The sequence below is a fragment of the Protopterus annectens genome, chromosome 8.part0 (genome assembly GCF_019279795.1).
Source record: "Protopterus annectens isolate FY-2018-M chromosome 8.part0, PAN1.0, whole genome shotgun sequence".
In the NCBI taxonomy this organism is placed as follows: Eukaryota; Metazoa; Chordata; order Ceratodontiformes; family Protopteridae; genus Protopterus; species Protopterus annectens.
This window is the reverse complement of record NC_056741.1, coordinates 1221119830-1221147680: the sequence shown is the minus strand read 5'-3', so window position 1 is coordinate 1221147680 and position 27851 is coordinate 1221119830. Positions and strand designations below refer to the sequence as shown.

Sequence of the window (27851 nt, the reverse complement as noted above, 5' to 3'; positions counted from 1 at the left end):
ATAGTTGTTATGAGTAGGAATGACTATGATGAGAAAATGCATGACCTATTAAATTATATTCAATTTTATCAATTGATTTCCCCCTTACAAGTGAAACAGATGGTAAAGAGAGTCCTTAATGAATTAAAAGCACTAGAAAGGCTGGGGATTATAGATGATGAACTTTTAAAATATTTTATAGTAGAAAATCCCACCACACCTAATATTCAGGGGCTCCCAAAGTTACACAACTGTAAGATGAACCCCCTGTGAGACCAGTCGTAGCTGGAAGGGACTGGTGCACAGAATCCATTTCCATATTTCTAGACAAAAATCCTTGAAATTTATTGAGTGAGTTTATTAGGGATTTGTGTGATTTTTCCAAGAAGGGACAAACGGCCGGACAGTTTATATTGGCTATGCTTGATGTAGTTTCTCTGTTTATGGTAATTCCAAATGAATCTGGAATTAATAGTGTCACGAAACTGTTGGAGAAGAATGGAAATTACAATAAGGAAAGGATAGAATTACTACAGACCTTATTAAAAATAGTATTGGAGAATAACATCTTCACATTTAGGGGCATAATCTATTGGCAATGTAATGGTGTTGCAATGGGCACATCATGCGCCAATAGCTATGCGAATGCGGTGATGTCAGCATGGGAAGTGGGGAATATAGGTGGTGGTCCCTTTAAGAAGAACATACTATTTTTTTGAAGGTTTGTGGATGACCTCGTCCTGTTGTGGAGGGGGTCAGTAGAACAACTGTTGGATTTTGTTGAATATATCAATAACTACACTGTTCCTTAAATTCACTCTAACATGGTCGTACACTGAAGTGAATTTTTTAGATGTGAGTATTATGAGGGGAAAGGAAGGGGATTTAAGTACAAAGATGTACAGGAAAGGATGTCGTGCGAATAAATTACTGAGGAGAGACAGTACGCATCCAAGATATGTACTTAGGAATGTCGCACATAATCAGTTGTATAGAGCCTCAAGGTTAAATGTTAGACAAAATGACTTTGAACAGCAAGTAGAGATGGTTAGTACAGAGTTGATGGAAAGGGGATATGATGAGAATGTGATACAAAGGAATATATCAGAGATAGAAAAAACTAAGAAATACGAGAGCAAAGCCTTATTTTTCAGAATCCTGTGAATCCCCTGAGGCTAGCAAAAGGACTAGCAATATTAAATTGAGAATGTGCCTTAGTTATTCAAGGGATGTAAGAAAATATACTAATATTATTATCACACATTGGAACCTTTTGACCACAGATAGGCAGGTGAGCAAGTTTTTAGATTTACAACCGTAATTCACATTTAAGAATAAAAAGTCATTAAAAAGACGGCTTTGTACACCCAGAGATCAGGAAGACCATGTTAGTAGTAGAGAGACTAAACCTTGTAAGAAATGTCAATTTTGTGAGTACATAACTGTAGACACTGAGTTTAGACATCCTGATTCTAATGAGGTTTTTCACATAAGGGTTAGTGAAACTTGTAGTACCTCTCATGTGGTTTATTTGGCCATCTGCCAGTTATGTAATAAATTTTATGTTGGTAAAACTAACAGGTTACTTAAAAATAGAATAAGAGAACATATCTATCATATAAAGAAAAAAAGCACATTTAATGCCCTTGCGAAGCACGTCTTTGAAACAAATGAGAGACATAGGTTTAAGTTTATGGTTTTGGGTAGATGCTATGAGAACAGGAGGGGGGTGGCATTAGGGCTAGGACCGAGGAGTTAGAGACAAACTGGATTGTGAAATTGAGGGCTGACAAAGGGCACGTTTTGAATGACCATATACCTATGAGACCTATTTTAAAAAATAGACCACTACGTAGGTAGTGATTAGAATGTTTTATATATATTTTCATGTTTTTATATAATTTTGTATGTTTTAACAAGTACATGCTCTTTTAAATATTAAATGGTTCTGTCATGTGATGTATAATTATGGTATAAAACATGTGGTTCTGTGATGATATGCATACACCTGAAGAAGCATCTAGTAAACGTGCTTGTGTTGTTTGAATAAAGCAGTTTGTGTTTCTGAAGAAACTAGAGCCTTGTCTTTGCTATCTTTCTGCACTTTTTCTTGGATTTCTAGTGGATTATTGCAAAGGTACCTGGATACTGTTGGGTTTGTTCTTCATAGATATCTATTAGTGTTTGTGCATTGTGCTATAAAATGTAAAAATAAAAGCCAAATAATCATTGAAGTAAAGCAGTATGCACACATTAGTGTTTATGGTAAATGGGGTGAAACAGCCAGGTAATGGGACAGTGGAATGGCTGCAGGGGACTCTGCTGCCATATTTTGGTTGTCTGTTCTTCAGTTTGTATTTGAAAGTTGATATCCCACAATTCATTTGAGTGGGTGGAGTTACATAATTATGTATGCAAATTTTACGTTAATCAGCTTACAGATTTGTACCTATTTTTAATGGGTCTTGTCCAGATTTTTGATGTTTCCAGGTTGAGAGGTATGGTTGTACATTATTAGTAAGTTATTCTTGAATTCATTGTTAAATACATTATTCAATACATGTTGTTCACATACATTTACTTAAAGAATCAGGAAATTAATGTCTTTTGATTTGAAGACTTACTGTGCAATGAATTTCTCTTGGTTTTATAGTAATAAATAGAAAAGCAATGTTAAGTAATTAATATATCCAAATGTCTTTAATTTACTTAAAAGGAAGAACAGTAAGATACTTGCACTTTCAGGAAATGCCATTCTGTTTTGACTTTCTGGTTTTGTGATACCAATCTGCTGCTTAGTTTAAAAGAATGAAAACGAGTAAACAGATAGAAAGGCAGATGCAAAATAGTCACTAATAACCAAAAAGAAAGCACCCAAATCCAGGAACTGTGACATGAACAGTTAATCACAAGAACAGTTTAATCACAAAATATACATTTGAAATATACCCGAAGTAATAAAACAATACTATAATTTGGCAGACCTTAATTTTAAAACTGGCATAAGTGAAATCATGTCATTAAGACCTGGTGTTCTATTGGCTTCTAATACAATTTGCCAAAATAATTCTCTGTATTCTACTAATGTTTCCCAATTCCCACCTCTAGGGTCCACTGCTACACTTTCTAACACAAAAAACCTAAATGATGCAGATTTACATACACTAGTATGTTTGTACAATGCGTTATTTTCTTTTTTAGTCCTAATGTCATACAGATGCTCATAGATTCTTTGCTTTAGCATTCTTTCACTTTTCCCTATGTAAAATGAATCACATTTTATGCAGGTAGCTAAATATATAATGCCCTTAGTATTACAATTAACAAATGTTCCTAAAGTTAATTTCCTTTGTCTACTCGGTAAATATAGTGATTCTCCAACAGTGAGGTGTGTACAATAACTACAACTTCCACATTTAAATAACCCTACTTTTTTCTTAGTAGCATTTTCAAACATTCTTTCTTTTGTCCCTCTCTCTAAAATATTCTTAATATTGGTACCCCTCCTGTAAATAAATTTTAATTCTTGGTCAAAAATATGGTGCAAGTCAGATAGTCTAGAAAAATTATTCCATTCTTTATTAATAATTCTTTTAACTAATCCTGACTGCCCATCGTAGGTTGTAGTAATACCAGTTTCATATTCTACCCCACTATTTTCATTATTTGACTCTTGTCTTACACAAGTTCCACTCTTCCCTAAAATAGGTGCAAACTTGCCTCTTCTTTCACTAGTAACCTCACTACAAATTTGGTCAAAAAGTTCACCCGGGTAGCCTCTGTTTAAAAACAGACTTTTCAAAATTCCATATTCAATATTATAAGTAGTGTCATCAGAGGTCATTCTACTAAGACTAACTAGTTGACCTTTCATTACACTTCTCTTTTGGTGGGGTGGATGTGAACTAGTGTAGTGTAAATATGAGTTTGAAAAAGTCTCCTTTCTGTAAATTTTGGACCTGAAGCCTTCCTTAGTCTTAGTAATATTTACATCCAAGTAGTTTAACATTTGGGTATCATATTTGTGTGTAAATTTAAAAAATTCAGTCATACCATTTAAAAATTCAATAAATAAGTTAAAATCATCTTCATTGCCATTCCATAAAAAACATAAATCATCTAAAAACCTGCCATAAAATGTCCAAAATCTGCTAAAAAACGGTTAATAAGTATGTATTTTCCCAATATGACATGATAATATTAGCATAAGTAGGAGCACAATGTGCCCCCATAGCAACACCCTTACATTGTTTAAAATATTCTCCTTCAAAGAATATAAAATTATTTTTTAATACCACCTCCATTAAAACCAAAACTGTTCTAAAATCATTGTGTGTAATTCCAGAAAATCCTACTAACACATCTTCGAACCATTCAAGGCCTGTGTCGTGGGGAATACTAGTAAATAAATCAACCACGTCTAAAGTAGCAAAGGGCAAATCTTCAGAAAATAGTGTTTTATCCAACTTTCTTAGAAGGTCCCAGGAATCCTGTAGTATGTAAGTATTGTTCATAAGCACTTTCTTTACCTTAAAGTCTATATACTTTGCTAAAGGGGCTGTTATAGAACCTTCCACAGAAACTATTGGTCTCAAAGGTGGATCATCAATATCCTTGTGCACCTTTGGTATGCCAAAAATAGAAGGAACCTTTGGTTTTTCAACGTGTAGAAATTTGTGTGTCTCTAAATCTATTAGTCCGTCTATTAATAAATCATTCAATAACACATGTATTTTTATATGCCATGTTTATTTCATTAATAGATACCCTTGTATATTTAGTAGAATCACTTAAAATCTCCTGCATCTTACCCTCATATATAATGTGGTCCATAAGCACCACTCCCACACCTTTGTCGGGTTTCATAACCCTTAAGTTCTTATTTTTACTCACTATTTTGAGTGTTTCTTGCTCTGCCAAGGATAAAGTAGATTGCACCTTGTGCATCCTTAGTGACTTCCTTAATTCATTTTCCAAAACTAACTCAAAATTCTTTAATTGTGGGTGTAGGGGTGGGTTGAACATACTCTTATGAACTAATTTGTGCTCACCAACAGTTTTTTTGGTACCATTAAAACATATTTCTAAGTTTTTCTTTCTAATAAACAACTTAATATCTATAAAAAGTTTAAAAATGTTGGTTCTTTGTTTGGGTATGAATCCAAAGCCTTTTGAAAATAAATCAAAAAAAGTTTTAGTCACAGTGGTATTAAAATAGTTAAAAATGTTAAAATAATTTAATGTCCATTTATGTCCATCATTATGTAAACCATCATTTAATCCTTCCACCTCATTTGTTTCCTTCCTCAAGGCCCCCATTCTCTCACTTGGTAGTTTTTTGAACTGTAATCAATAGGTTCTTTATACATCAACCTCTCAGACCTTCTAAGTAGTGGAAATTCTAAAGCTTCTCCTTCATTATCATCAAATACAGGTATTTCATTTTCACTAATACTATGTGTTCCAGCCCGCTTCCCCAACAATCTAGGCTTGGGGTAATGTGTTTTAGTTTTATACTCATTCACATCTCTTTCAATTTTTCCTAATTTCCTGTTTTGCACCTCTAAGCATTTAGTTTCTATATCCTGAAGTAACTTGTAGTATTTATTCTTGTGCTCCTCTACAGTAAAAAGCAAATCCTGAGTAATGTCTTTATTAAGATGTTCAACTTGGTTAAACCTTTTTTCCATTTCACATTCATTGTTTAGTATAATAGCCCTCATTATCTCAAAGCCACAATTATCAAAAGCAGTAATCAGCTGTTGATGAAATGCATTACCATCCACTACATTATTCGGGTATTTACAAACTCTGAGACCCTTAGGAACAATTTTTAATTCTAAACAATGCTTCAAATATGCATTATCCATTTCAAGCATTTTATACTTGTACAAAGAAAAATCCAAGTCCTCTAACATTTGAACATATGTTCTTCTAACACTTTGTTTAAATTTCTTCTTGCCAAAATCGTATTTAACATTGAGAATGTCTCATACCCAAACAAAGAACCAACATTTTTAAACTTTTAATAGATATTAAGTTGTTTATTAGAAAGAAAAACTTAGAAATATTTTTTAATGGTACCAAAAAAACTGTTGGTGAGGACAAATTAGTTCGTAAGAGTATGTTCAACTCACCCCTACACCCACAATTAAAGAATTTTGAGTTAGTTTTGGAAAATGAATTAAGGAAGTCACTAAGGATGCACAAGGTGCAATCTAATTTATCCTTGGCAGAGCAAGAAACACTCAAAATAGTGAGTAAAAATAAGAACTTAAGGGTTATGAAACCCGACAAAGGTGGGGGGTTGGTGCTTATGGACCACATTATATATGAGGGTAAGATGCAGGAGATTTTAAGTGATTCTACTAAATATACAAGGGTATCTATTAATGAAATAAACATGGCATATAAAAAATACATGTGTTATTGAATGATTTATTAATAGACGGACTAATAGATTTAGAGACACACAAATTTCTACACGTTGAAAAACCAAAGGTTCCTTCTATTTTTGGCATACCAAAGGTGCACAAGGATATTGATGATCCACCTTTGAGACCAATAGTTTCTGTGGAAGGTTCTATAACAGCCCCTTTAGCAAAGTATATAGACTTTAAGGTAAAGAAAGTGCTTATGAACAATACTTACATACTACAGGATTCCTGGGACCTTCTAAGAAAGTTGGATAAAACACTATTTTCTGAAGATTTGCCCTTTGCTACTTTAGACGTGGTTGATTTATTTACTAGTATTCCCCACGACACAGGCCTTGAATGGTTCGAAGATGTGTTAGTAGGATTTTCAGGAATTACCCACAATGATTTTAGAACAGTTCTGGTTTTAATGGAGGTGGTATTAAAAAATAATTTTATATTCTTTGAAGGAGAATATTTTAAACAATGTAAGGGTGTTGCTATGGGGGCACATTGTGCTCCTACTTATGCTAATATTATCATGTCATATTGGGAAAATACATACTTATTAACTTCAGTTTTTAGCAGATTTTGGTCATTTTATGGTAGGTTTTTAGATGATTTATGTTTTTTATGGAATGGTAGTAAAGATGATTTCGACCTATTTATTGAATTTTTAAATGGTACGACTGACTTTCTAAAATTTACACACAAATTTGATACCCAAATATTAAATTATTTGGATGTTAATATTACTAAGACTAAAGAAGGCTTCAGGTCCAAAATTTATAGAAAGGATACTTTTTCAAACTCATATTTACACTTTACTAGTTCACATCCACCGCACCAAAAGAGAAGTGTTATGAAAGGTCAACTAGTTCGTCTTAGTAGAATGACCTCTGATGACACCACTTATAATATTGAATGTGGAATTTTGAAAAGTCTGTTTTTAAACAGAGGCTACCCGGGTGAACTTTTTGACCAAATTTGTAGTGAGGTTACTAGTGAAAGAAGAGGCAAGTTTGCACCTATTTTAGGGAAGAGTTGAACTTGTGTAAGACAAGAGTCAAATAATGAAAATAGTGGGGTAGAATATGAAACTGGCATTACTACAACCTACGATGGGCAGTCAGGATTAGTTAAAAGAATTATTAATAAAGAATGGAATAATTTTTCTAGACTATCTGACTTACACCATATTTTTGACCAAGAATTAAAATTTATTTACAGGAGGGGTACAAATATTAAGAATATTTTAGAGAGAGGGACAAAAGAAAGAATGTTTGAAAATGTTACTAAGAAAAAAGTAGGGTTATTTAAATGTGGAAGGTGTAGTTATTGTACACACCTCACTGTGGGAGAATCACTATATTTACCGAGTAGACAAAGGAAATTAACTTTAGGAACATTTGTTAATTGTAACACTAAGGGCATTATATATTTAGCTACCTGCACAAAATGTGATTCATTTTACATAGGGAAAAGTGAAAGAATGCTAAAGCAAAGAATCTATGAGCATCTGTATGACATTAGGACTAAAAAAGAAAATAACGCATTGTACAAACATACTAGTGTATGTAAATCTGCATCATTTAGGTTTTTTGTGTTAGAAAGTGTAGCAGTGGACCCTAGAGGTGGGAATTGGGAAACATTAGTAGAATACAGAGAATTATTTTGGCAAATTGTATTAGAAGCCAATAGAACACCAGGTCTCAATGACATGATTTCACTTATGCCAGTTTTAAAACTAAGGTCTGCCAGATTATAGTATTGTTTTATTACTTCGGGTATATTTCAAATGTATATTTTGTGATTAAACTGTTCTTGTGATTAACTGTTCGTGTCACAGTTCCTGGATTTGGGTGCTTTCTTTTTGGGTATTTAAAAGAATGAAAGCCAAATGGTATTTATAGTTGAATGTAATAATGATTTGCAGCACAACATCATCTGGCTTTACTTAATTTATCGTAATCAGCAGATTGAATCGCAACCCTCCCCCTCCCCCCCCACACACACACAATAAAAAGAAAAAAAAAGAACTAAAAATACTATTAGAAAAAGCATGACAAATTAACAACAGCAGGTCTGCACTTTCTTGCAGGAACATTACAAGTAGAACAACGTTTAATTCCCAGTGTTGGATGTAAGACTGAGGAAGTAAATGTGTTGTTTTACAACAAATAAATGACCACTTACTATTTCTTGTCACTGATGCAAAACATAACACAAATGTAGGCATCACAAACACTTTCATTTTGATTTTGAGTACAAGCCGATTATTAGCATAAAAATGTCATCAGTATAGTGACCTTCCACATTGCAGCAATTAAATCATAACATTTACTAACTCCATATCTTCAAATCTCTCAGCTTCTTTTGTTTAAGAATTCCATACCAAGCCAAAAATAATGGGGATAATGGCCCAAATCAGGAATTGCTTTAAAATTAACTTGTTTCCCCTTTGTGTGTGCATGTGCCTGCTAGTCAAAGCATAACGGACAGCAAGGTGTGCAGCTGTGGACTGACAAGTGCTGAAAAGGTGGGTGGCAGGTAGTGATACTGAGCAAACAGATTTGTCCACATTAACCTTGTATTGTTATCTTTGTGTGTGTGTGTGTGTGTGTGTGTGTGTGTGTGTGTGTGTGTGTGTGTGTGTGTGTGTGTGTGTGTTTTGTGTGTGGTGTAAAAGAACTATCAAGCACATATGTACTAACACCTGTTCGCTGCTCTGCTGTGGGGAACACTTGTGTAAGTGCAGTGGACTGGCTGCAATAGGTAGGGATGGGAGTCCTGAGCTGACATCCATCAATTGTTTTCATTTGTCAAAGCCATTACAGCAGTGTTTTGCAGAGGTGGGAAAAGCTTCAAAGTTGACTGGTATATTCTTTGGGTGTTGGTGGTTGTTTGTTTGTGGGGAGTGGAGGTGTGCCTTTGTAAGTGTGATGTGAATGTTATGCATTGTGAAATGGAGAGATTAAGAGTAAAACTGTCCTCAGTGTAGCCCCTAGCAATTTCATTATTGCTTGATCAAGACATATACATTGCCTTGTGCTTGTCACTACATTGTTTGAGTGCCCTGTTTGGAGTGTTGTATCATTGCTACAGCTGTTGCTATTGTTTCAATACAAGCATCTGATTTGGAAGCTTTCTCCAGCAGTCTTTTGCTGAGAGGACAGCATGCTATAAGTATACAACTAAGACAAACTACATAAAGCGATAGTAACAGAAAGTATTGGGTCACATCAGAGACTTGAGAGGTCATTGTTAAGAAGAAATTGAGAAATGTTTCATTGTTATGCGAAGCTTGGCATTAAATACCATAGTTTGGGTTATTCTATAATAAGGTAACTATGCAAAGATAACAAACACTTGAGCAGCCGGAATGCAATTCAAATCATACTGTGCACATTTTAAGAAATGGATAGATTGGCCTAAACTTGAGCTTGATGTGTGTGCTTTTTTCTTTTTTTTTTTTTAGAAATAATTCCTTAATTCCTGGGAAATGTTATTCAGAAGTGAAGAGACATATGAGGGATAAGTTTTAGTGGCACACCAGGCTGTGATTTCTTTAATGTCTTTTGTCATGCAAAGTTGACTAATTAGTTGAATCTAGCCAAGTTGGAAATGTGAGACTCTGACTCAATGAAGGAGGGGAAATGGGAGGAATAACTTAGCCAGGAACTGAAACTTGCAAAACTGCTCTTTGTAAAAAAAAAAAAAAAAAGCATTTTTTATCTCAGTAATTTGTTGACACTTTTGCAAGCTTCCAAAAAAAGCTTTTGCAAGTGTGGCAAATCAATAGGAACAACATTTGTAAAACTCAGTACATATCAGTCAATGGCACATGAGCTGCAGACTCTCAAACATGGCAGTTTGTTCAGGTGTTCCTTTCTAAGTGAGTGGATGTCTAGTCTGACAACAAATGGTAGGGCTACTTATTCTCACAATCTGTGCATTATGGGACAGGTTTAGCTTTCTACACTATCCCAAAACTGCACACTCGCAGAAATATAACCCTTTGTTTCACCATAACACTAGCAATTATTGCCAAATAAAATACAATTTTTGTTCATAAATCTGCAATGTAAAATCAACATCATCAGTAAGACCTTTAATACTAATGACAATTTATAGGCCATTATCTAACAAAGAACTTTAACATGTTGCATTTCTGTCACTCACATCATTTATGAAATAATGCAAATCATGTGTGCTATGTTTTTAATAGAGGGTTTTTGATTTCCTGGCTTAAAAGACTTCAGGAAGCATACATTTTAATTTTCCAGATGTTTACAGAATGTCCAGATTTTTGCCTCATATTTTTAGTCTTTTCTTCATAAAATTTGTGGTTTTATGGCAAATTACTGAGGACTGAAGTCACTAAATAATGTCATACATTTGAGTTTTAGACTTCATATCATTCAGTAAATGTATGCTAACACAAATCTTGTTATTCTAGCAACTTTCTAAGTTTCTAGGATTAATATTTAAAATCTCTCCTCATTTTTGGCCCTTTGTTCCCTCCATTATTTTAGGCTTTGTCCAGATTTCTTGAGATAAGAAGTTGAGAAGTATGTCAGGAAACAAGGGGACTAATTAGCCTCCTGCTGCTCAGGACTGAATGAGTTAATAGCAAGAACTGTATATACACTACACAGCAGAGCTGTAGCAAACTATTCCAATGTCATTTGCTTTTCTCAATATGGTACCCTCTCAACTTTAAGCTGATGAGCAAAAAGATACTCTCATACTTGAAGGCCAAAAAAAGAGGTCCTCTTGTACTTCATGAAAAAAGGTTCTCTACTTAGTACTCAAAAAAAGTTCTTTTTACTTTTAAGTGCAGCAAACTACTTGCTACATTTGTAGCAAGCAGCTTGCTGCAACTTATACCACAGACAAAGAAGTAACGTGGTTAAGTCTTGATTGCAAAAGCAGTATTGGTATAAATGTCCATACTTGGAATGGAGATGAATGCTAGTGCTGCACTACCATCTGATTGGCATCTGACAAGCATACCCCTAACACCTTGTGTCGGGGGAAGATGTCCCCTCCATCCCACCTTAGCTATGCCTCTGATACCAAGTCAGCCAAGGCAATTCTAAGAACATGCATAAACTACAAAAAACCCTCTTAAAATCTCTCATTTTATTACTCTCTCCACTCCACTTGTGTTTCACTATGTCTCTCAAAATATAGCAAATATCCCTCTTGTCACTGAAACTGCCTCCTTTCTTCTGTGGAGTTTCCTACACAAGCTACTGTTCTACAGAAATATTTACCATTGGTCCTCAAATTGAAAATCATACATTACTTTACTGCATTTATCTTACTGTAACAGAGTATGCTTTCTCTAAATGTGATCCAGCTATCCAGAATACCCCACTTGCCACAATCATATCACTATCCAAATACTCCTAAGACATCTATGCAAGTCTGTTTGAGGCAACTGTTCTCTACCTAATGCCTTCTGTTAAGTTAGTCACCTTTATAAACCCTATTTTAATCCCACTTACAAATTGTCATTGTTGATATGATTAATTAAAGCTCTTATCTCTGTTTTTCCAGTCTCTAACATTCTTGTAACACAGACACATTGTACTATCTGTTTTTAACATACTTCTAAATGTCTGTGTTTTATACAATGCATGGTCTGGGGCATCCCCACATTTTATATTTCTGCCACTTTTAACTGTTTTATTTAATTTTGCTTTCTCAACAGATTTTAGTTATGAGTGTTTTTATAATATTTTTTATTTTACATTTGTTGACCGGACTAGTTCAGCTGGATATATGTCCATTTTCAGCAGAGGCCCAGGGAGAAAAGCTCCTCAAAAACACAGTAAAATTTATATAAAATAAAAATATTCAACAGATACAGGTACACTACATATTTAAGCAATTTTATACATGATATTTTTTACAGAAGTGGGTACATTAAATATATAAGCAAATATTTTCACTTCAAAACATGTCTGCTTACAGAATCATATGACATAACATTTGTTAGTTATAGGTAGGTAAAGTTGAAGACATTTTAGGGGTATTGATGAAGACATTTTAATAATATACAAGGCCCGTTATCTTTATGGTTTTCAATAGGCAATTAGTATATACAGTTGACGAGACGGGTGTCTGTGAAAAAAAATGTGTAGTTAGTCTGGGTTCACACAGGGACATAACCAATGGGATTTAAGGTAGGTTTTCAGCTTGCTATTAAATTGTGTTAGTGAGGACAGGGAGGTCAGGTCACTGGGGAGAGAGTTCCAGGTTTTACCCATGATATTAGAGAACAAAGAGTCACCAGCCATATTGTTGGTTTTACCTATTTGTACTAATATTTTATTAGATGAGCCTAGGGTCTTAAGGTTGTTGTAGGGGGTGATAATGTTGGTAAGAATTGGAGTATTAATAGGCTGATACAGGATTTTGTAGGCAACTGTTAATTTTTTAAATAGAAGTAAATTTGGCAACTCTAGCCATCCTAGTTGTTCATAATTAGTGCAGTGATGGGTTCTGAATGTCCAGCCTGTTGCAAATCTATCAATATTATTGTAGGAGACAGCCAGTTTGTTCATGTTGTTTTTTGAGAGGTTAGTATATATAGGGGAGGCATACAGCAGGGTGGAGATTAAGTGGGTCTGGGCAATAGGAGCCCTTGCTAGTGGGGTGAGAAAGGATTTGATTCTATAGAGGGAGCCTAGTTTTTTGTTGACTGTTTTTATGGTACTGTTATTGTGAGTATCAAAGTTAAGGTTATTATCAGTTAGTACCCCTATTAGTTTTGTGGTTGAGTCAGGGGATATGATGGTACCATTGTTTGATGTAACAGTAAAGTATAGTGGGGAGGCCCTATGGGTGAGAATAAAAAGTAGGAGTTTGTTTTTTTTGGTGTTCAAGATGAGGCAATGGTGTAATAACCATTTCACTACTGTGTTAAACACATTTTGGGTGAGGGACTGAAGGTCTGATGGAGTAGGGGCTGAGCATATTAATGTGGAGTCATCTGCGTATTGTATTGAGGTAGCTTGAGGAATTACAGAATGTAGGTCATTGATAAAAATAGAAAATAGAAGAGGTCCTGGTATAGAGCCTTGGGGGACACCGAGTGCAATGGGGAGATGAGGAGATAAATTGTTCTCCCACAGAACAGCCTGTTGCCTATTGTTTAAGTAGGATTGAAACCATTGTATAGCCAGTGCATCTAGTGATAGGTTTTTGAGTATGTTTATGAGAAGTTGGTGGTTAACCATATTGAAGGCTTTAGAGAGATCAATAAAGAGGGCTGAGGATAGAGTGCTGTTATCGTGACTTTTGTTAATACAGTCAGAGAAGGATAAAAGGGCAGTTGTAGTGCTGTGGAATGTCCTGAAGCCATGTTGGCAGTTAGCTAATAACTTATCTATTAGGTGTTTTAACAGTTGCCTATGAATGCATTTCTCCATGATTTTTGCCAGTGGAGATAGTGTAGCAATAGGTCTATAACTGGATAATTCCCTGGAGTTTCCACCTTTATGCAGGGGGATAATATGTGAGATCTTCCAAATAGATGGAATAGTTCCCTCAGAGATAGTTCTGTTAATCAGAATGGAGATGGGGTAGGCTATGACTTTTGCAGCTTTTTGCAGATATTTTGCAGGTAGGAGATTAGCTGCGGGGGTGGTAGGGTTGAGTTTCAGAATAAGGGTACAGATAAGGGATGTAGGTACAGGTTTGAGATGAAATCAGAGAGGTAAGGTAGCAGTAGAGGAAGTCAGAGATGAGCTGTCAGGAGTTAGTTGATTGGCAAGAGACTGAATGGTCTCAGTAAAGAATGTGTTAAAGGTATTGGCAATTTGCTTTGGACTATCATGTTCAGTACCTAATGGGATGGGTGTGACAGAACGACCTGTGTGTAAAAGGGTGTTAATCCCTGCCCAGAATTTTTGTGGTTTGTTTGCTGGGTTTGTTGGAGTTGAATGTAATAGTTTCTTTTGTCTGACAGAATGGCTTTTTTGTATCATTTCTTAGCTGCCTAAATTTTAAATGATCCTCTGGGCTTTTAGTAGTAAGCCATTTGGCCCAGACTTTATTTCTGAGGAGCATTTTTTGTTTGGTTGTTTTTGAGAGCCAGGGGGCAGGTTTATTCCTAGTTCTAATGGTCCTTTTTGGTGCATGGTAGTCTAGAATACCTAAGAATTTAGTATTAAAGTAGATTACTGCTTCCTCTAGAGGTAAGTTTTTGAGGGGTGACCAGTCACATGCTTTAAGTTCAGTTTGGAAGATGACAGGGCTAAAATTGTTGTTGCTCCTTATTGTCCTATAGGTGATTGGGCTAGGGATGTTAGTCTTAAATCTGGTTATGAAGGTGAGTGCATGGTCGCTTATATCCTCAATGAGAGTCCCTACTTTGTAAGTTTGGTGATGTCTATTTATCAGAATCCAGTCTAGGGTGCTTTCATTGTTATTGAGTTTATTGGTCCTTGTGGGGGAGCTAATAGTTTGAGTGAACCCGTGTAGGTTAATATGAGTAGAAGGCTGTTCAGAAGTACAACTTTTCCAGTTAATATTAAAGTCACTGAGTACTATTGTTTCTTGGGGATAGTTGGTGGAAAGCCAATTTAGGGTATTTTCTAGGATGTTAGAGTTATTCCCTGGGGGAAGGTAGACAGCAATAATATAGATGGAGTTACAATTATTGAGTTGAATCTTGGAGATAAGGATTTCTGCATTACTAGTTAAAGGGGGGTTAGAGTCAACAGAGGTCACCTGTAATCCACATTTGTATAGTATAGCTACTGCACCTCCCTTCTTAGTTTTTCAGTCTACTCTCAAGATGCTGTACCCTGGTGGTATAAATTCTTGTCTTGTATAGATGGTTTGAGCCATGTTTCAGTGAGACACAGTATATCAAATAAATGCACATCCATGAGAGCATGTAGGTGGGCAACCTTATTATTTATGCTCCTGATGTTAAGATGGGCTATCAATAGTGAGCTGGAAGGTCTGTTAAGGAATTGAGTACTAATGGGGGTTGTGTTATGGGTCTCTATGGTCTTGATAGAATTTGGCCCTGGATTGGGATGTATATCTCCATCTATTAAGGACTGGAGTTGAATTCTAAGTGTAAGTTGTAGAGGTTTACATGTTACAAACTGAGATTTCCTAGCTTTTGGCCTGTAGTATCTGATGTGAGTCAGTATGTGATATTTTTCTGGTAGGTAGGCTATTGTGCTGGGTGTGTTTGAATGACTTTGATAGAGTGCTAATGGTGGAGTGGAGGTTTGATTTGTGGGGTAACAAAGGTTTATGTAGTTGGGATGTTCGTAAAATGTAAGTAGATAAGACATAGAAAGAATAGGTATGAGGGAAGATAGAAGTAGGATATTCAGGTGTGGAGAGGCTGATATGAATGACATTATGGCAGAGTTATATATAGGGTAATGATAAAGGGTAAGTTAGGTGGTTTACTAAGAAGAGACTTGGAAATGTTTGTTCTGGCACTTTAAGGACTGGGATCTATGATTGGTAGTTAGTATAGGGGTATGGTTTGGGTGTATAAATGTAGGAGCACTAGGGGTGGGTGGGAATTGGGGGCAGGGTAGGGAAGCAGAGTGAGCCTGCAGGGTGAACGGAGCGGGATAGAGCCAGTGAAGGAAGAGGACCCCAAGAAAAATCAGTGAAGATCTGACTGCTGAGGTAAGGTGGAGATGGGTGTGGAAGAGAGTGAGTTATAGTGAAAATAGAGGAGCGAGCAGGACTGGGATAACAACAAGTAAAAGAAAAGCAAGGTGCCTGATAAATATATTTCAAAACAGTGGGATAGATGTACAAGGCAAATACTAGGAGAAGGATGCCATCTAGTGGACAAGGAGAAAAATGCAAGTAGCTTTACAAGAGTGTTGTCAAGTCTAGGAGTAATGGACGGTAAACAGAAGTTAGCTACATTGACTACACGTGGGTAGTATGTTAAGGTTTAGGAGAAAAGAAGATTAGAGTAAAGCTGCTGGCTGTCCTGGGTAGGGAGCAGACTTCAATAACATGGAAATATATTATTCAAGTATATTTTTTAATACAATAGTTATTGAACACATACTTTCTTGGTTCCTTGGGGGAATGAGGCTTAGGGAGAGGATTAGCTCTATTCTTTAGTTTAGGTACAGACCAATAGTCTTAACATAAGGTTTAGTTCTTGGCCTTCAGGCAGGGCAGATTCTCATTCCCTAGTTCAGGGCAAACAGGATGGAGAGCTGGGTAAATAAAGGGAGAGAGAAGACAAAAATGGTAAGGTAAACAATTTGTTAATAGCTGTTACCCAATACAAGTATCAGATTAAATGGCAGTACCTACAAAAGGTCAGAATGGTAATGATGTGGCTTATTTCCATTTATTAGTATAGGTAAATGCATTTAGAAAATTCAGCACTATTAAAAACTAGTATACAATCAATACAAACACATATTAGGTTCATAGAAGAATAGGAAAGGTTGTATTGGACTTGGAATACTAATATAGTTCTATGTAATCACTGATACCTAGGGGCTAGTTAGGTATCTCAGTCTAGTTTAACAGCAGTATGAGAGCAGAAAAAACTTCCTTTGATGCTTCTGATACAGTACAGTTACTATTAATAGACTACGAGGCAGTAATATGTGTTTAACATGTAACTACAGTTGTAAAAACACAAAGCATTCAAATAGTACAGCTTATTGCCACACAGTCCTAAGCACACTCTGTAAAAACAGTTGCTATAGCATAATTTGTCAAGTTAACTTTATGTTCAGGCATTTACCAAAAGTGTAGATCTAACATGCTATTTTCTATATGTGAGGCAGCATATAAATGGAAATATAACAAGTCCCCTTTATATAGTCAGATAGTATTAAAAGTACTAGAGCAGGTTTTCTACGCAAATGTACCAGCTTTCTAATAGTAGCGTAATTATCTTGTAATTAGAAGTGAAAATTCAAGCACTCTTATGAGAAGCAGCTATTATAGTGTATAGTCTGCAAGTTCCCCATATATTCAGCCTGGTTAGCAGAATCACTAATTTAATGTGGCAATTTCTATACTGATAGTAGCTTTTAGAGTCTAAAATGAGCAGGCATCCGATAATAACAGTCTGGGTGAACCAAAAATGCTAATCCTATACAATGTTTTCTAAAATTACTATTACCATGACTTTGTAAAGTATCCACGGATTTCCTACTGGTATATTCAGTCTGGTTATCAAAAATGCTTGATTATCTTGGTGTTGTCTGTGTTAAAAACAGCGTAAAGAATATAAAATAAGCAGAAATCCCCTAATAACAGTCGGAATCACCAAAATGCTAAGCTATTTTGGCATTTCAATAACAAATGTGACCATGTCACTTTAAAGATGCCTCAGACGTCCTGAAAGTGGTTGAAACTGTGTGTATCTTGTTCCACGTGCAACACGCATACACAGAACAGCCATTAACAGAGATAATTTGACCAACAATATGTACAAACAGTTATCTGCCTTGTTTGTACATTTTTAAAAATGATGCAATTCTGCTCAGCAGCTATGTCAGTCAGTTATGTATACCACTTTTTTTTCTTGTACACTATTTGTACCTGTTCTGGTAATTGAAACTCAAATGTTTGTTATTATTTAGTGACATCAATCCTCAAAGTTTTGGTAGAAAACCACAAATTTTATGAGGAACAGACAAAAAGTAAGAGACAAAAATGTGGGCATTCAGTAAAAACCTGAACAGTTGAGAGATATGTGTTGGACTATGTTTGTTTTTCAGCTATATGATTTTATTTATATTTCACTTTCTTATGCTGCTTTTACCCAGGACATGGTTGAAAATGGTGTGTATACTTACCCAATTAAATTAAATAAACAACCAACTCAGTAATACATACCTGTGGAAATGGACTGATCTTTTTTGTCATTTTCATATTCTAACAAGTTATTGCCAACATCATCATAATCCTCGGGTTCTCCAGGTGTTGTATCTGGCAAAACACAAATACATTTTTAAATATTTAGAGTACACAAATGCATTTAGGAGTTTGTTGTAATGAATAAACTGTTTAACTTAATCCAGAGCAGGCATTATATGTAGAAACACATTTAACTGTATAAAAATGTGATACTTTCAATATCTAAAATATTAATGTAAATAAAAAACTAACCAACAGCTTTCACAGTTTGAGTTATTATATGTACAGTGGATATAAAAGGTTTACACACTCCTATTAAAATGCCAGGTTTTTGTGATATATAAAAAAATGAGATCACAATAAATCATTTTGAAACTTTTCCCACTTTTAATGTCACCTATAACCTGTACAATTCAATTAAAAAAAAAACAAATCTGTTAGGGGAAAAATTATAAAAAATAAAAACACATACAATAAGCTGGTTGCATAAGTGTGCACACCGTTAAACTAATACTTTGCTGAATCACCTTTTGATTTAATTACAGCATTCAGTCTTCTTGGGTAGGAGTCTATCAGCATGGCACATTTTGACTTGGCAATATTTGCCCACTCTTCCTTGCAAAACTGCTCAAAATCTGCCAGATTGCAAGGGCATCTCTTGTGCACAGCCCTCTTCAGGTCACCCCACAGATTTTCTATTGGAGTTAGGTCTGGGCTCTGGCTAGGCCATTCCAAAACTTTAATTTTCTTTTGGTGAAGCCATTCTTTTGTTGATTTGGATGTATGCTTGGGGTCAATTTTATGTTGAAAGGTGAAATTCGTCTTCAGCTTTCTAGCTGAGGCCTGAAGGCTTTGGGCCAAACGTGACTGATATTTGGAACCATTCATAATTCCCTCCACCTTTACTAAAGCCCCAGTTGCAGCTGAAGAAAATCAACCCCAAAGCATGAAACTGCCACCACCATGCTTCACCGTGGGGATGGTGTTCTTTTGGTGATGCAAAGTGTTGTTTTTGCACCAAGTATACCTTTTGGAATTGTGGCCAAAAAGATCAACCTTGGTCTCATCAGACCATAACACATTTTCCCACATGCTTTTGGGAGACTTGATGTATTGTTTTACAAATTTTAGCTGGGCCTGGATGTTTTTCTATGTAAGAAAAGGCTTCTGTCTTGCAACCCTACCCCATAGCCCAGACGTATGGAGAATACGGGAGATTGTTGTCACATGTAGTACACAACCAGTACTTGCCAGAAATTCCTGCAGCTCCTTCAGTGTTGCTGTAGGTCTCTTGGCAGCCTCCCTGACCAGTTTTTGTCTTGTCTTTTCATCACTTTTGGAGAGACGTCCAGTTCTTTGCAAAGGCACTGTTGTCCCGTATTTTCTCTACTTTTTGATGACTGTCTTCACTATGTTCCATGGTATATCCAATGCTGTGGAAATTTTTTTGTACCCTTCTCCTGATTGATACTTTTCAACAATGAGATACCTTTGATGCTTTGTAAGCTCTCTGCAGACCATGGCTTTTGCTGTAGCAGGCAACTGAGTAAATGTCAGGAAAATCCTACTAGGACAGCTGAACTTTATTTGGGGTTAATCAGAGTCTCTTTAATTGATGGCAGGTGTGTACCCAAGAAGACTGAATGCTGTAATCAAATCAAAAGGTGCTTCAAGAAAGTATTAGTTTAAGGGTAAGCACACTTATGCAACCAGCTTATTGTATGTTTTTTATTTTTTTATATTTTTCCCCTAACAGATTGGTTTGTTTTTCAATTAAATTGTACAGGTTATAGATCACATTAAAGGTGGAAAACGTTTTGAAATGATTTATTGTGATCTCATTTTTTTATATCACAAAAACCTGGCATTTTAACAGAGATGTGTAAACATTTTTATATCCACTGTATGTTTAAGATATACCACAGCTTTGAAGAAAGAGTAAATTTAATTCCAGGACCAGCTTAACTTTCTATTGAGGAAATGAAAATAGAATAATTTATAAGCATATATGACTGAACAGCAAGGATAGAATAGATTGATGTTGTCAATGAAGAGATGAAAGTGGATTTAATTAATTTACAACATCTATTTTATCTTGGGTGGATATGTAGGTATTTCTGCATTGTCACTGATAACCAGTGATTTAGGCCTTCACTCATGCCAGTGCATTAGAAGGAATTACTATGGTGATATGCTCACTCTGCTATGATGCCAATTCAAGCACAGTGGTGTTTGGTGAGGCTAAGCACAACCTATAGTGAGTTCCTCAATATCATAGTGAAGATAAGCCATGAGGACCTCACTACAGGCAAGAAATAAGCCCAAATAAGTAATAACACATGACTCAGAGGGACTCTCACAGGGCACCAGATGAGGGGTCCTAATGGAGAGATGAAAAGTCAGCAAGCAAAGGAGAGTAGTTGTTCTGAAACTGAATTCATCCTCAAGTCTTGGTGAGCACCTTCATGAGGTGGACCCTGTTTTTCACAAAATCTCACCAAGGCGACACTGATATATAGACTGTATTTATATAGCATATATCATGGACAGAAGTAGGTAAAAAACAAAAAAGATAGCTGGCTGCACAAGACCCAGGATAAAAAAGTGCCCAATCCTGCTAGGTGCACTGGTGCCAGGACTGAAAAAAAATGACAGTATAGAATCCTCAAAATATGGAAACATCCTGCAATAGGGCCAGGCCAAGCCCAGGGGGAGGATGGCCTCCCACCCCCCATTGTAGAAGGAAGTAGCAGTCCACAAAAATCACAAAAATTGATTGGCCAAAGAAGAGCCATAAAGATGACAGAGTGGACTATTGAGGATAAGAAAGAAATTATGTATTGTTACTATTATGTAAAAAGTCTAGAATTTCCAGACACAAGATATACAAAATGATTAAGAGAGAAATTAGAGGAAAGAAAAATACTTCCACAGGGAAAACTGTCAGAAGCTTCAAATAAAAAGTTGCATTCATTAATACAACAGATTTTTGAAAAACAGTATTTAGATCAAGAAACTTTGATTTGTTTGGAAAAAGAAGCATCTGAGGAAGTGCAAAAAATATAAACAACAAAACCAAGAGATTTTTGAAAAATATAAAAAAGAAATATGGACATGGGAAAGAAGGAGAGATTTTGGTGCAATATTTATGCAAAGGAGAAAACCAAGTTAACTAATATAGAGAAGGCAGTCTCAAAGATATTTGAAGAGAAATACAGGCAAAGGCATCTAGATATGGAAAATTTCACAATAAAAAAATGACTAGTCCAAAGATGTAATGCGGAAAAGAAAATTAGTAAAGCAGAAGTTAAAGAAATAGAAGTTGAAGTTATGGAGTGGCTGTGAAGTTAATGATCTAATGTAGAAGGTCTAACACAGACTACATCACAGCATGATGGAGTGAGCCCCCAGAACAAGGAAAAGTAAGAAGACTAGGAGACATGTGAAGAAGAAATATGGACATGGTAAAGGAAAATAGATTTAATATGTGTAATATTTATGCAAAGGAGAAAGCAAAACTAACCAATACAAAAAGAGCAGCACCAAAAATATTTGAAGAGAAATACAGGCAAAGAAATCAGGATATGGAAAACTTTACAATACAAAAAATAAGAGGACTAAGAGGAAAAGTAGAAAAAGTGATTAGTAATGGAGAAGTAAAAGAAATAGAAATTGAGATTATGGAGCAGCTGCAAAGAAAAGGATTCAGTGTAGAAAATCAAATGCAGAAAGCACCAGAACAGGATAGAGCAATGGATATCCAAATTAAGGGGAAATCAGTGGAACAGGAAGCAATTGGTCAGGTGCCATATCAAGATATTTTGGAGCCTTCCACAGGAAACCATTATAAACATTCACTTGAAGCTAGACAGCAAGGAAACAAACACAAAACTGTGGAAACTCTGATGCAGTCAATGATGAGGAGTGATAGGTCAGTGAGTTCCCACATGACAGAGCAACAGATGACACAGGATGAAATTGGTGAGAATGCGCCACAGGAAGATGCTACAGGAAGATGCTATAGAACGTTCTATAGAATGCCCACAGGAAACGGAAAACAAGAGATGTGCCCTCAGTTTGGAAGAAAATGAGTTAAGAGAAGAGTTGCTTGATTTAATGGACATGGATAGATATATTAAGATCAATGAGAGAAATAGACTACAGAAGGTCAATAAAACCCAAAAAGTAATAGGTCTGATAAATCAAATGCGTACAGTAATTAGGACTGTTCATAGTGATCCATGTGATATAACAGAAGTAAACAGGATACATTACGGCACTGCTAAATGAATAACTGATAAATTTATACCACAAGATCACAGGGTAGTGAGGGAAAGGAAGGGGAGAAATCAAATATCATCATGAAAGTATCGAATAGAGAAAACTATAAAGCAATTAAGACAAGAAGTGTCACTGTTAGAAGATTATAGAAGAGGGACTAGCTCAACAAAATTACTAAGATAGATAGATGTGATTAAACAATGCACAGAATTAGAACAGACTAATCTATCTATCATGCACTATTGCAAATAAACTAAAAATTTCAGCACAAGTGGAAAAACTTTGAAGATACACAGATAAATATAAAGGAAAAGTACAAAATAAGTAATTTATTGATGACCCAAAAACGTTTTATAGAGAATTGTGAAATAAGGTAAAAGGAATTGAAAGACCATCAAAAAAAGAGGAAGTAGATACATTTTGGAGAAGTATCTATGAAGATCCTGTGGAACATAACAAAGATGCTAAATAGGCAGAAGAAGTAAAAGAAAGAATAAAAAGTTTAAAGGTACAGGATATAAAATGGGACAAAATAACAGCCAGAGAGATTGAAACAAAGTTAAGAAAAGCCTCTAATTGGAAAACCCCAGGCTCAGATGCAGTACCTAACTTTTGGTTAAAAGTATTAACCTCTTTGCACGAAGATTTAGCCATAAGTAAGAACTATTTATATGGGTGCCCCGAACAGACACCACACTGGCTAACAACAGGCAAGATAATGCTCCTACTTAAGAGTGAACCTGCAAGCTACCCTAAAAATTATAGACCAATAACTTGTCTTCGGACGTTGTATAAATTATACATGGGAGTTGATGACGACAAAGTTTATAGTCATTTAGAAGAAAACTCAATTATGGCAGTAGAGCAAAAGGGAAATAAAAAAAGCCAAATGGAACAAAGGATTATTTGTTGTTACATAAAGTTATAGTGGATAACTGTAAAAAGGGGAAGAATATAAGTATGGTATGGATTGACTACAAAAAAGCATTTGATAGTATCCCACATTCATGGATAAAAGAGTGCTTAAAAATTTATAAGATACACCCTACACTGATTGACTACATTACAGTACCATCAAACAATGGCAGACCACTTTGCAATTAAGCCATGGTAAAGGACAGATTGTTATCCCAGGGATAAAAATTCAAAGAGGGGATATTCCAGGATGACTCTCTGTCACCGTTGCTATTCTGTCTTGCCATTAATCCATTACGCTGTTTACTTAACAGCTTAGGCCATGGCTATAATTTGGTTCCTAGAAAATAAAAGTCTAATGACTTTTCATCTTCTCTTTGTCAGTGATTTAAAATTGTATAGCTCATCAGATGAGGAACTGAAGGCACAGCTGCAAGTTGTCAAAACTTTTTCAGATGATATTAAAATGTCATTTGGTCTTGATAAATGTGCAAAAACAACCTTTTAAAAAGGAAAACTGCAGCACCAGGAAAACATCAGTTTGGGAAAGAATCTGATATAAAAGAACTTGAGCAAGAGGGAGTGCATAAATACTTGGGAACTGATGAAGGATCAGCAATAAAACATGGACAAATGCAAATAAAACTCAGTAATGAATACTTTAGAAGACTTAAATTAATCCTGAGAACAGCATTGACATCTAGGAATAAGATCCAAGCTATAAATCAATTTGCTCTTCCTGTCCTAACTTACAGTTTTGGAGTGACTGAATGGCACCAAAAAGTGTTGAATACACTGGATATTAAAACAAGAAGGATACTTCATGCTCACCAAAGGATTTACAAAAAAATCAGTGTATGCCAAGATTATATATTCCCTGTTCTGAAGGAGGGATGGACCTGTGCAATTGTGGGACTCCACACATATCTACTGACCTCACAAGAGCCAAATGTGGTGAAAGTTTTGAAACATGAGGAGAATAAATCTAAGATGACTTCTCTGTTTAATTTAGCAGAAGCTTATCGACGTCAAGCAGGAATGGAAATCAAACCAGAAGTAGATAAAAACCAAGCAGCAAATTAATGTGCCAAAAACAAAAGAAAGAATATAAGGTGAAGGACCAGATAAGAAGGCAAGAAATGTGGAAAAAACATATAGTTGCAAGTACAGAAAACCTCTGGAAGAACCTCATGTTGATCAGGAACGAACACAGGAATGGTTGGGAAGGTGGCCTAATGGTTAAGGTGTTTGCCTTACAAACACAAGGTGCATGGTTTGAGTCTCACATGGGATAATTGGCTAGGCTTAAAATGGCTCGCAAGGGCAGTTAGCTTAGTACTAACCTATGAATGGTTAAGGAGAGCCAAATTCAAACCAAGCAATGAAAGGTTAATATTTGCAGCCAAAGATAGTGGGCTACATACCATGTTGGTTTACAAAGTCCATTGAACATGTGGGAGAAACAGACAAATGTAGGGTTTGTAAAACCAAATTGGAAACAGTCACTCACCTTGTTGCTGGTTGCGACACACTAATGGCAGAAGGACTGTATACTGAAAGGCATAATAATGTGGTGAGACTGTTGCACTGGGAATTGTGCAAACATTAGGGTAGTGAAGTGGCTGAAAAACACTGGAAACGACACAAGACATCAAAGAAAATGATGAAGTTTATATCACATGGGATCACCCATTACCAACAGTCCAAAAGATAGATGCTAGAAAACTAGATAAAGTGGTCCAAGAAAAGAAGACAAAAGTAGCATTGATCATTGAAATTGCCTTACTCAGTAACTACAGTGTCTTGCGTACAGAGAGACACAAAGTCATAAAATATCAGGATCTCCAGGCAGAAATGAGAGCAATGTGTAAGAAAGATACCCAGACAGTTCCAATAGTAGTAGGAGTGACGGGTCTTATAAAAAAGAATTTACAATAATATTTGGATATGTTACCAATACATGTAACTCCATACGAACTGTAGAAGGAGACAATACTGGGCACATTGCGGGTGCTGTGAAGAGCACTATTGGCTAACATCAAAGACTGAAACAATACTAATTTCATGAACTTTAATCATACTTTGACTTAGGAATGGGGTTCATGCCCGTCACGGTAATAGAAACCCAAAAGACTTGGAGAAAATAAAAAGGCACCAGATGATGGATTGGGAGACCAAAAAAATCAGACATAGGAGGCATTATGGGTAGGTGGACATCCTTGGAAGCATTTATTTAAAAAAAAAAATTTAAAGTTATGCACTTCTTTAAACATTGTAATAGAGCAGACTAATGTCATAATTCAAATACACATTAATGCCAAGATTCATAAATATTTTATGCAATTATATAGAGCCTGTACACAGTTAAACATAGCATAGCTCTACATAATTCATAAAATGAATGTGAATGCTGTATAAAGTGCTGTTGCAATTATTTACCAACATGCCAGGTATGCAACAGGTATACAAAACAAGTTATGCTGACCCATGTGTGATTCATTAAAGACAGGATGATGGTATAGAGGCTATCAGAATGTTCACAAGTTACACGATAACATATAAGAAAGCACAGCTGTGTAAGTTGCACTTCTCTATAACAGCTGATTTTCAAATTCCTCACTGTTGCAGTAGCCCTTAGGCTATAAGAGTTGTGTCCTACACAGGGCACAATAACCAGTCAGCTTCCAAAAGCACTTGCTCCCTCCTATCCTTTGAGTCTGACTGATGATTGGGCAGCCCTGTGGAAGGGAAAATCAGCAGACTGTAGATTCTTCAAGACTTTCTTTCCCAAAGGTTAAGAAGAAGCATACTCACTCTGAAGCTCTAAAATATGTAATAACAAAAACATGTTATATCTCTACAAGTAATTATATATAAAATATGTGGATGAAAAGTGGGTGGAAGTACTGCAGCAGCAAGGAATATGAGCATCTACTATTATGGATAAATTCAACTTACACGACTGCACTATGTTCATAATTCCACTGCTGCAGTAGCCTTAAGACCATAAGGTTGATTACCAAAGCCTCTACAACCTAAGGGGAGAATAGATATGGCTTCAGATGCCCCTGGAGAATGGTTCTAGCAAAACTTGCCCTGGATCAAGAAAAGAATAAAGTTTGTAATGCCTTGTAAAGGTATATACAGAGGACCATGTAGCTGCCTCTAAAATACTTCTAGAGTCCACCCCTACCATGAAAACTTGTAACTCAGACACTCTTCCTGCAGATATCAGAGCAATGAGAAGAATCATTTTCATGTAATGAACCTTAAGCGTACTTGAAGAGAAGGCTTGGATGGAGATGCTGTTAAAAGAAAAGTCCTCCCTGGAGCTAAAAATCTATTTTTCCACTCTGTCTTTGTTTTCTGAGCTATTTTAACACTTCAAAATCACTCCGAGTGCTTCTTATAGAATTTGAATATGTTTTTCCACAAGTGGCTGCCAATGGGGCTTAACATATCAATGGGATCTTGTTTTTCTTCAACCCTTTCTCTTTTCTCATAATCCATTTCAGGTCTGCTTTATATGAGTCATGCTAGACATAAGGAAGTAGTAGTGTATTCCCATGCCATTGACATATAACGGGATTAGTGTCAGTCACTGTCATCTTATATACCTTCCGTAACAGGACTGCTTCTTTTTTCCTCTGGAATGACACTCATTTGTGTTTGTTTCTGAGCCTGTTTTACACCATACTAAGGAGTTACACAGCTGCAACCAAAGAAGTAGCTAAATTGTGGGCCTTTGTTCAAAATATCCTTTTGTAGTCCAAGATTAATTGACATATTTATGTGGTGGCAAAACTGTCATTGCACTTAGAGATCCTTGCAGTTTCATATGTGACAGCCACTAGTGGAAAGGAAGGGATTTGAGAATAATTCTGTTCCCCAGTACTTGCAGGGGAAATATTTTTATTTTATTTTTACCTGAATGTTGTAGAAAATATTTTATTTTCATTTGATTTATAACTAATGTCATGTTCTGGTTTCCTCTTGCTAAGTATGTTTCAAAAGAAATTATATGACCAACTTTCTTTTCCTTAACTTTGAATAACTATGTTTTTTCTGAGGCACAAATGTCTTGTAGCATTATATTTTCTATCTTGTTATTCTGCTCATGTAGTGATTTGTTAAAGTACAGGAAAATCACTCTTCTAGAAACCTGACTCCTTTTTCAATGGCATGGTAAAATTAAGAGACTGGAAAATAATTATATTCCCCAGTCCCAACAATAAGAATATTTTTGAGGGAGGGGGGAATATTGTTGGAAATTCTTTATATGTTGCATTTGTATTTTAACTGATGTTATGTTTTTTTTTTCTTCTTAGTAAGCTATTCTGCAATTCTACAGCCAAATATTACGAACTT

At 35.7% G+C, this 27851-nt stretch overlaps 1 protein-coding gene across 1 annotated transcript in view; it reads right to left on the bottom strand.

The window, feature by feature from the left end:
- LOC122808441 (scavenger receptor cysteine-rich type 1 protein M130-like) overlaps positions 1-27851 on the bottom strand; it is a gene marked incomplete in the record, with an annotated part of 758816 nt that overhangs the window by 43169 nt on the left and 687796 nt on the right. Inside the window, 1 exon segment of the mRNA XM_044079404.1 lies at positions 18267-18359. Within this exon segment, the coding sequence (XP_043935339.1) occupies positions 18267-18359 (93 nt within the window).